Source organism: Myotis davidii, unplaced genomic scaffold (genome assembly GCF_000327345.1).
Source record: "Myotis davidii unplaced genomic scaffold, ASM32734v1 scaffold107, whole genome shotgun sequence".
NCBI lineage: Eukaryota > Metazoa > Chordata > Mammalia > Chiroptera > Vespertilionidae > Myotis > Myotis davidii.
The window spans coordinates 3,562,536-3,573,604 of record NW_006383012.1 but is presented as its reverse complement, the minus strand read 5'-3'; the positions used below and the strand labels follow the sequence as shown (position 1 = coordinate 3,573,604).

At 47.2% G+C, this 11,069-nt stretch overlaps 1 protein-coding gene across 1 annotated transcript in view; it reads left to right on the top strand.

The window, feature by feature from the left end:
• GPAM (glycerol-3-phosphate acyltransferase, mitochondrial) overlaps positions 1-10,590 on the top strand; it is an 80,281-nt gene extending 69,691 nt beyond the window's left edge. The window contains exons 17-21 of the mRNA XM_015557959.1: positions 2,845-2,922; positions 3,563-3,703; positions 4,899-5,088; positions 6,221-6,279; positions 6,957-10,590. Coding sequence (XP_015413445.1) covers positions 2,845-2,922; positions 3,563-3,703; positions 4,899-5,088; positions 6,221-6,279; positions 6,957-7,073 — 585 coding nt within the window. The 3' untranslated portion in view covers positions 7,074-10,590. The remainder of the gene's footprint in view (positions 1-2,844; positions 2,923-3,562; positions 3,704-4,898; positions 5,089-6,220; positions 6,280-6,956) is intronic.
• The last annotated feature ends 479 nt before the right edge of the window (positions 10,591-11,069 follow it).

Genomic DNA, 11,069 nt, shown 5'->3' with positions numbered 1-11,069 from the left:
CATATATAACATATACAGATATATATATATAATACACACACACACACACACTAGAGGCCTGATGCACAAAATTCGTGCAAGGGGCTCCCCCCTGCTGCCGCTGCCTCGGCCGCCTCTGCCTCAACCTCAGCCTCCACCCACCGCTGCTTCATCCGGAAGAACATCTGGTTAAATTAGCATATTATGCTTTTATTATTATAGATACAGTAATAGTAAGACATACTTTGAGTGGTATAGTTAATGTAAATAAATATATATATGCATATATACACACATTGTGTTTAGCTATTTGATTTTTTTAAAAGTGCACGTTCCACCTTCCTACAGTGCACTAATGCTAAGATGGGACTGGTCATGTTCTCACCAAATATAGTGCCAGTGTCTGTGGGTACCCAATACATATTTGTCAGATAGGTATTTAATGGGGAAATTCTTGCTAAAAATAAGCACTTCTTGCTTTCAGGTGGTGGCTTCTGCTCTCTGTGATCTTAAGTGCTCATAGCACATGTGTGGCTAGAGTGCTCTCTGGATGTGGAATATCAATTTCTTGACATTCTGGGGGACCAGCTTTTTAATCAGTTTTTTTTTTTTTTACTTTCTCTGAATTGATGGTGTGACCCTTTTTCTGTATGTGCTGACATGGAGCTGCAGGAAAGCCAAGGCAAGAAAAAATCCTCTGAGCGGCCTCTCAGCCTTTTGGGAAGTAGTTTTCCCTGTCCTGAAACCTTTCTGCGTGTTTCTCTAGGGAATCGATCTCTCCACATTGGTGGAGGACTTCTTTGTGATGAAGGAGGAAGTGCTGGCCCGTGATTTTGACCTGGGCTTCTCGGGAAATTCCGAAGATGTGGTCATACATGCCATACAGCTGCTGGGAAATTGCATCACAATCACCCACACCAGCAGGAACGATGAGTTTTTTATTACTCCCAGCACAACTGTCCCATCAGTCTTTGAACTTAACTTCTACAGCAACGGCGTCCTGCACGTCTTTATCATGGAGGCCATCATAGGTATGTTGGGCCCTGGAACATTTTCACAGAAAAATACAAGGGCCTAAAACACCCTGGGGTCTACTTCAGTTTGGATGATAACCCCTGTTTGAGGGAACGTGTTGCTCTATTTTTAAACTTCAAATAAGAATATAATCTGTATCACTGTTTATAGCTTATTTTTGCATCTATTATTCAGCAAGTAGCTCATGAATTATGGCATAGTATTACACTTATGATTGAGGGAGAGAGGTAAGGTGCCTTGCTGTCCAGAAGCTGAAAGACTAAGTGAGAGGAGACACACATGGCGGTGATGTGAGTGGTGGGGCTCAGTTGTGATCAGGGGCGCAGGGAGAAAGGGAGCAGAGGGGACGGGCCCCAGAGGAAGGCCTTGGATGGAGCTGGGATCACATGGACACATGAGAAGTAAGTCCTGAGGGAATTTGTTTAAATTCACCCTGAAATGCAGGTAATTATTTTTGATGTAGCAGCTGTTAAGGTAGTCCAAGCTCTCCGAGCCAGTTGAGGTTTTCCTTGGAGCTCTGAGGCTGCAGCTTCATTGATGCGTTCATCTCCTCAGCCTGCAGCCTTTACGCAGTCCTGAACAAGAAGGGTGCGGGCGTGCCTGCCGGCGGGGCCCCCACCCTGATCAGCCAGGAGCAGCTGGTGCGGAAGGCGGCCAGCCTGTGCTACCTGCTGTCTAATGAGGGCACTATCTCTCTCGTAAGTAACAACTCTTTGCCTGTTCTCTTTTTCTTGAGCATTTTTATGAAAATAAAAACCAACTTTGTCTTTCTCTGTTACTGAGGCTTTACATTCTACTCCAGACTAATATGTTGTTTACTGTGTGGATGTGGCTGTTGGGGTCACTGCTCCAGTGACCGCTTTGTGCCCTGTGAGGTGTGTTGGGCAACTGCTTGACATTCTGCATCAGTCAGATCCAAGGTTACCGAGCTCTTATTTTGCATAAGGCACTGGGTCAGAGGTTTGTAAATAATTAACATGCTCACTCGTGGATGATGGAACCACAGACAATAAGAGTCAGAAACAATCTTAAAATCATCTGCTCAGCCCCATCCTCACTTTACAAACGGGGAGACTGAGGCCCAGCAGTCCTGGTGAGCTCGCATGTTATGTCCATGCACTTGCAGTTGTTTATAACGAGGCATGCGTGTTAAGCAGTAGAGAGTGCTCTTTCCTCAAAGTCATCAACAGGTAGAACTCATATTCTATTTAAAGTCTACTGTCCTGCAATTGGGACGTCTGTGAGCACGTGTGTGATGAGGGCCCTCCTCCACTGGCTTCTTCATAGGAGGCATGTTGCTGGGCCTGTTGGGGAATCTCTTGCCTCAGCCCTGGGGGGCGGACTGGGAAGGGAGAGGGTAAATAGGCTCTCAGGTTTGCCTTTATCCTTTTCCTGGGTCTTTTCTGAATATTGAACATTGTGTTTCCTCATCCACCACCTTTGTGTACAGTATCTACACAAAGCTGTGAGAGCTTTTGCAGAGAAATTGTCTTGTAAAGAAGAAGAACGGGTGGTGGGGTGTGACAAGCGGCCCCTCTAAGGATTGCTTCCCTTGGGGTTGGGGGGAGGCTGAGCTTGGGAGCACCCTTTCTGGGTGCTGCCACACTGTGTGCTCTGCCAGTCCAGAGAACCAGGCCTCTTCTGTGGCTTTGCGAGTGACCACCCATATTTATCAGGAGGGCGGGCATCGGAAATCTTAGGACTTGCCCAGCGCAGTGAGGTAGGTCATATCATGGACATATTTGGAAGCTACTTTATACGGTGTTTTTCTGTTTTTACTAAAAGAGGTATAGGATTGTGACATTGACCTTGAATGTCTCTTCTTTCCAGCCCTGCCAGACGTTTTACCAAGTCTGCCATGAAACAGTGGGGAGGTTCCTCCAGTACGGCATTCTCACGGTCGCAGAGGTAAGGGGAATCATTCGCTCACCTTTGTTTGCCTTTGTTTAGTTTAGTTTCTTGCTCTTCATTTCCTTGTCCTTTCCACCAACTACTTTAACCAGTATTACAACCAGTTATTTTAACTAATAATTACATTAGATCTGTAGTCAGATCCAGGTGAACAGACGAGAAAAATCAGCGTGGGGAGAGTAAATGTCTCCAGGATTGTGTGACATTTTGGTTCCTTCCGTGTAACTGGTGTTGTCTAAAACATATCCTGACAATTCCAGATCCTGAAGTTGTTCTAAGATGAGATGTTTTACTCTCAGTGTGCTTGTAGCTTGCACATAGCATTTTTCTCTTTTGAGATTTTGTTTTAATGTTGGTAAATTCAGTAGAGTGAGTATGGCCTGGAAAAGAAGATATCAAATTAGAAGAGGTGACGATATTTTTATTTGATGTCTTTGGTAGCTTTCCCCCTCTTTCCTTTGTTCTTTCCTCGCTCTCTCCCGAGTGATTCTGAGTTTGGAGAGGGAGGTGGATGGACCTTGCAAGTGGTGGGCAGAGAAGAGCGGAGAGGGAATGAGAGAAACTGCCGTGGTGGGTCCAGCTGGCAGTGGCGTGTGCCTGTGCCTATGTGCTGACTCTTGCTCATCCCCTGGCATAGCAAGATGACCAGGAAGATGTTAGCCCTGGTCTTGCTGAGCAGCAGTGGGACAAGAAGCTTCCCGAACCTTTGTCCTGGAGAAGCGATGAAGAAGACGAAGACAGTGATTTTGGTGAGGAGCAGCGAGACTGCTACCTGAAGGTACTTTGGGGAAGAATTGTGGGCGACTTTACAGTGATGACTTGAGGTTCATGTTGCCACTAGCTAATGAGGCTGATAAACTGGGACCCTGGTAGCTTATTCTTAGCCAAAGTACCCACAAACCCAGCATGGTGCTTTCTGCCTAGAGAATAAAGGCTCTCGAGCTGTTGAATTAATACCTGAAATTGTTCAGCTTGAGTATAATTGAATAGAAGAGGAAACAAGAGCGGACATGGAGGGAGGTGAATGTCCTGGATGGCGCCGTTCGAGACCTTGCACAGAACAAGCAGGTTCAGACCTGTGCCCACCCACACTCGCCCCTAAAGAGGCGTTTTAATGTTCAGTCACCAAGCAAGGGGGTACCCCACCAGCTGTGGGAGAGAATAACACCCAGCTGTCCTTGGCCTGGCTGCTCCTTTTGAGCCATTCTCCATCTTGCCATCCCTTCTGAATGTTCTACATCAGCTGTTTGCCTTCAATGAAAACAAATCTTATCACAGGAGAAAATTTGGATTTTTAGAAGTTTGATTGTCCCTCATTTAGAAAAATCAATTTTGTCTAACTTGTAATTTTAGAGATCAGTAATAGTGGCCCATCTTTTCTGAATACCCTAAGTGGATACTTTCTCTGCAGTGGGATGACACGCCTAGTTCACCACACATACACACAGTCAGGAGGTATGGCTTCTGGAGATTCCAAATGACAGAAGTTTTTCCCTTTGGGGTTTTATTAGTGGGCTGAAGGCCAAGGGGTGGGGGGCAGGGCGGGGTGTGCCAGGAAGTGGGGACTGGGGAGGACAGAGATGATCTTGTGGTCTTGTCATGTGACCTTTTTGTGCCCTTGAGTGACTGTTGAGTCAGGTTTCCAACCCTGTAGAGACTAGCCTCAGGACCAGCTACTCTCAGTGATGACAGTGTGTCATAATTATGCTGTTCAAGTACCACGGTTCTTTCTAGGCAGCTGCTCAGTGAACGCAAATCTCAAGTCCCGTAAAAGTCAATGCCTGCGAAAAAGCGCGCATTTCAGCACCGAGGGTCATTCCCCACAGAGGCTTTCCCTGTGCACACGAGCGGCAGGCGGCTCTGTGCAGTGACCGTGAGAGCATCTTCTCACTCCCGGGTCCTCCCAGGAGGGTCCCCTGTCAGCCTGCCGTCGCTCCTGTCGCTCCTCACGCGTTGTCTCCGCTCCTGCACAGGTGAGCCAATCCAAGGAGCACCAGCAGTTCCTCACCTTCCTGCAGAGGCTGCTGGGCCCGTTGCTGGAGGCCTACAGCTCCGCTGCCATGTTCATCCACAACTTCAGCGGGCCCATCCCGGAGCCGGAGTACCTGCAGCGGCTGCACAAATACCTCATAACGAGAACAGAAAGAAATGTTGCTGCCTACGGTACGCATGCCGCTAGTCTGGCTTCTTTTAAATCTCTGACTTTTTGGATTACAGGAATGCTCATTATAGGGGGGAAATTGCAAAATTATCCTGACCTCTCACTCTATAGCTCCATCATTTGTGAGGTTCCTGCATGTTGTTGCATGTGGTTGTTTGTTTATTCTTGTTGCTTTATAGTCGCCCATTGTATGAATATTTAGCGCATTTTATTCATTCATTCTGCTGTTGATGGATATTTGGGCTGTTGGCAGTTCAGAGCCCCTGGGAATAGTGCTGCTCAGCGCAGGTTTGCACCCACATGTCTTTGGGTGGACGTGTTTCGCATCAGGTTGGGTGCATATCCAGGAGCAATGTTTCCTGGTCACAGGGTGTGTAGGTTCAGCTTTAGTGGGTCCTGCCAGACGCTGCCCACTTGGGCCAGTTCGCACTCCCACCAGCTGGGCCTGCTCAGTTGCTCCACCTTCTGGCTGGCACTCGGCATTGTCTGTTGTGTAAGAGGTGTGATTGGGGTGGGGTAGCATTTCATACATACAGGGTTTAGAACCGAAACTACTGTGAATAGGAATTTTTAGAGACAGAGGGACCTAGAGATAGAGCTCTACCTAGAGAGATGTATAGATCTGATCTAGATGGGTCACTTTCTAGATGAGGCAGCCACCCAGGCCACATAGCTGGCTAATGGGCAGTCCTGAGCTGGACCTTCTGACCTCCAGGCTTGTGTTCTTCCTGGCCCCACTGCTGCAGGAATCACCTGTGCTGTTTAAGGGGATTTCTGCATGTCTCCTTTGAGTCTCACAAAACCCCTTCAAGGAAGATGTTTAAGGATTTCTCCTTCCCTCCCTCCCTCCTTCCTTCCTTCCTCCTCTCTCCTTCCCTTCCTGTCTCCTTTCCTCCCTTTCCTGTCTCTCTCTTTTTCCTTATTCTTCTCCCCCCCTCCTTTTTTTTTCTTAAAAGATGGCAAAGTAGGTTTAAAGAAACAGCAGATCATTCCAGACCTCACAGGTCACCGGCAGCAGAGATGGAGCTGCCCTGCTGCTGACTCGCTCTGATGCTCTGGCCTCCGCCCCTCTCACTGTGGATATGGGTTTTGCTGGGCCTGAACATTTGACGGGGTCTCACTCTTTCTCTACAGCTGAGAGTGCCACGTACTGTCTCGTGAAGAACGCTGTGAAAATGTTTAAGGATATTGGGGTAAGTGCCCGCCCCTGCGGTAGAAAGGCATGTGTTAACCTCCATCCTCTTCCCCTTTGGACCCGGTCTGTTTGAACCCCCTTTGGGGTGGGTCGACCCCAAGCGGAGCCGTTCCTGCTGGATTAGCCCTGAAGGCCTTTTGGGGAGCGGGTGGGGCGTGTGGAAGGCGAGGCCCGCCAGTGCAGATTTCTTTGAAAGTTCCGGAGTTTTACTGGTGTTCACCTTCATTCCAAACCTGTTTGCATAGACTGTGTCCCTGTGTTTCCAGATGCTCGGGCTGCTGGGCAGGGGTGTTGATGGCGCCCCGTGTTCTGACCGATTTCGCTGTGTTTTGCTATGAGTATTGCTAGGAGAAGCCTCAGCCGTGCTTTACTTTCTCGTATCACGTGGCGCTGGGTTCCGCGGAGGCACCAGGGGGCTTTGTCAGGGACTGTCTGTGGCTTGATTCCACCATATATGTTAGAGGCTAGTGCACGGGCTGCCCTCCCCGAAACCAGCACCACACCTGCACCCACCACCCCCGCCCCGCTCGCAGACACGGGCAGAGCTTGTGCTTAAAGGCCGGAGACAGTTTCCCATGTCCTGCTGCTTCTGGGGTCTCGGACACCAGTCAGGGCTGGTGACGGAAATGTCCTTTTGTTGTTGCTGTTTGCATTTAATTGAAACTTTCTCTCTAGGTTTTCAAAGAGACCAAACAAAAGAGAGTGTCTATTTTGGAACTCAGCAGCACTTTCCTACCTCAGTGCAACCGGCAGAAACTCCTGGAATATCTTCTGAGCTTTGTGGTGCTGTAATAATGAGCAGCCGACAGGTGAAGGGCGTACATGAGCCCCTGGTGGGCTCAGCCCTTTATGGCTCCAGGTGGGAGGTGCGTCCTGTGGCCAGGCCTGCCCTGCCCTAATGTGGCCTCCTGGAAAGCAAGTGCCTTCTCCCCTCCGTGGGCCTGTGACCATCCCGACCGAGGCGCACAGCGGCCCGCAGATGACGCTCTGGGGGCTCCCAGCCTCCGCTTGCAGTTCCTAATCAGTAGATTACAAAATGAAATCTCAGAAAAGATTTTGGAGTTTATTAAAGATTTACATTTTAAGTATAACTGTTAAGGACTAATTACTGTGAAGGACGAAAAAAATGTAGTTGTACTAGTATTCTAGAACTGAATCTTGTGTGATATTTAATGCTGTCGGGGAATTCATTGGTATATTTTCTGATTAACTGTTAATCTTCCTTTAAAAATAATTGTCAACCCAAAGTGCTTTACAAAAGAATGGGCAGGTGTACATCACACCCAGGTATCCCTGTGCTGGTCAGATTGAGGATGTGTTTTCAGAGCTACATGAAAACATGTTGGATTAGGTCAGGGATGGAGATAACATGGTCACATATCTGACACCAAGAAGTACCTTTGGCTGGCAGGATTCAAGGTGAACTTGGCCAGAAAACTGACTTTGACAACTTTTGCGCAGATAAAATCGTACCGCTGCGTTTAAATGACCAGCAAGTATTTAGGAATGACTTCCGTTTCATACTTCATTCTGTGTCCTCCCCCCCCCACCCCCACTCGGGTGGTCCCTCCTCTCACAGGTACAGCTGTTTCTTGGAGGTCCTCCAATCATATAGCCAGCTGTGCCGGCGTGGTTGGCTCGGCCTGGGAGACTTGTTGGCAGAAAGGGCTCTGGCCGAGGCTGCCGGCGCAGGGCTCGCTGTGCTGCACACAGCGTGTGCATGAGCCTGGTCGGGGGCCTGGTCCCCACTCGGGGAGGGCAGTGTGCCACCGGTGCGGCCTTCGGGGTGGCCTGATGCCTGGTGAGTGGTGGGAGACATTTATGGGTCTTTAGCTGTGAGGCAAAATCAAGGTTCTTTAAAAATTTAGCGGGTTATATGCCTCAATCCTGATGCCTCGTAGCAGCAAATCATGAAAACTTGTCTGTTCATAATAGAGGTGCCTTTTTAGTGAGTGGGGAGCATAAGTGTTCATTAATTTTGGTAATTTCTGGTGATTTCTTAAAGATGTGTTATTAAAACATTTTCTCACAGCTCATTGTTCCTCCTCTCCGAGGTATTATGGGATGAGGGACTCTCCTAATGAATATTGCATATCGTCTTTGAATTTAATATAGAAGTACTGAGAATGAAGTTTGTGCTTTCATAAGCTTGGATTTTAAACACTAATCGTATCTCATGAATATTCTGTGTTTGGGAGAGGGAAGGGTACTGACTAATATTTCACTTTGAATGAAATATCTCCTTTGGAACTCACAGCAATAAGGTTGTGCTGCTGCGACCTCACTCTCCATTTCGAACATCCTTTCTTGGTAGGAACTCGTGTACCATTCAGCTACCGTCAGTGTTGTCGGCTCCGGGGTGGAGTGTGGGCTTCACCTTGTGGCTTCTGTTTTACTAACTGGATGTTCTGCGTCTGGGGGAACACACGGGGAGGCTTAGTTATCCCCGTGGGTGCTCCCTATGTAGGCAAGCAAACGTGTCGCTAGACTCTTGCATTCATCCCCTCCATTAGCGATCAAAGTTCCTCAGACCGCCTCTTGCTTCTCCAGAATGTCACAGTTGGCAGACCTCCTAGTGGCTGACGCTGCTGCCCTGCTTGTGATTCTGCTAGAGCCGTGGCCGGGCCGGGCCAGGCCAGCCCGAGCAGGGACCACGGCTTCGGCTTCTCTGGTTCTGTTTTCCCTCTCGGTTGGTTCAATTTCTAGGAATCTAATCAGATGCTTTGGGGAATGCAATGTGTGGTTCACTAGCTCCCTCGCCACTCAGCTCGGTGAGAATAAATATGCATGCTTCTTTGTAATTAACTGGTGCTTCAAACCCTTTTTAAGGAAGAAAAATCTCAACCAAAGTTACGCTCACCCAGGCAAGCTGACCCTCGTGTTGTTTAGCACAACCCATTCTTCAGGGCCTCGTTGCGAGAACACCTACATCATCACAGTAAGGTTTCCGGTTTTGCTTAGATTTATTCTCATTGTTTCCCAGAAGCGGATGGCCTCCATGTACGATTAAACAAACTAGGTGCTTGTAAATAATTTATTACAGTTTACTCTGCATTTCTCTGAACCTGAAATGCATGCCCTCCAGGGAAAGGCTGTGAGTCAAGTTACAAAACAAACAAACAAAAAACTCCCAATAATAAACAATATGAAACTGCACGCTTTCAAAATGAGACTGTCCCAAGTCATTCAGAAGAAGGGAGGGACTTTTTGATCTCCCACATTTTAAGACGAAGAGAAAGAACTAGAGTGGGATGTGTGGGACTAGCAACAGAAATACCATGAGCCTCCCTTGTGAGGTCGAGCCAAGGGAATACCTGGGAAAGGCTGGGAATGCAGGCTCAGCTGTGGAATCCCGCTGTTCTCCAGGGAGGAGCGTGTTCTGGGATGTCCGGGGTGTTCTGGGATGCGGGGTGTTCTACAGAAGAAGGTGTCCCTGGGAAAGCAGGTTTGGCCGTGGGTCCTCTTTCCCGGGAACTCCCTGTGCACTCAGCGCAGTGAAGGCGCAGGGTCTGCGAGGACGCAGCCTTTTTAACCCGCATCTCCAAACTCGGGACCCCAGGACCCTTTCCCCTTCAGGACATCGGTGACCCGCTCACCGGCTCCCCCTGGAAAACATTTTGGGAAACACTAGGATGGGCAGATCTTTAAGGAGATAGAACAGTAACTGACCGGGCATTGAGCATGAACTCGGTGTCAGGTATTAAATTTAGTGGCTATTTCCTCCCCTATTGACCATCAGCACAGAAAACTAAGGTGGTCAGGCCCTGTCCTTCGATGGGAAGGCCAGCCGTCAGCGGTCCTGGGTTTTTCACTGAAAGTAGCGAAATTAACACCGATTAACTGGGGTAAGATTTTCATTCAGATTTAGAAAAAAAATTGCACAATTGAATGTAGATTTTTTCCACAGATAGTTCTAGTGTTTAGAAGTGACAGAACCTATGACCGAAGTTTATAAAACTTACTTTGGATGTAAATCTGCTTTTTTAAAACACTCTTTTTAGGGACTGGAGACTTGCATCTGGCATTTTAGTTTAATACAAACTAATGATTGCATTTGAAAGAGACTTTTGACTTTCTTTCTAAACACCTGAAGCTCAGAAATGCCCTGAGGGAAGGTATTAAACGATGTGCCTGTTGTACAAAGAAACATTGAATTGTAAAAGGAATTACTCTCACTGTGAAATAACACTGTGTGATTTTGTGAGCAACACTTATTTGGAAACATTAATTGATTTTTATGCCTGTTAATAATGTATTGTAAGAAGCACAGATTGTAGTTTTGTTTTAATAAACCAAATATATATATATATATATTCTTGATGTCTTGCATTTGTAGTTAAAAGTCCCCTACATGTAATTCATTATACAAACAATTGTTCTCGTTTGACTTCACACAGAACTTTATTAAAATGCGTTAGAAGAAACTCTCTTACTATTACATAAATTTACGAGCCTTCAGTGAGTGGTTTATTACCGACTCAGAGCTCTGGAACGGTGATCAAGCACCAGGGAGGTAGGTATATAGCTACGTCTCAGCTGTTGCTCCCCTTAGAAGATAAATGTTCATGTCACAGATACGTTCTTTGGGTGTCTATAAAAACTCCATTACACCCAGTGCTTCTGTCATAGTTTTATATAGTTTATGAAAATATGTACTGAAGTGTTTGGGGTTTCCTACTAATTCATAATTGCTCAAAAATATTAGTTTAAGTAAGGCAAGCATATTATTAAAGCACTGTTTTCTGTGGATCCTTATAAAGCACTCAGATGCAGCCTTCTCTCAAGTGA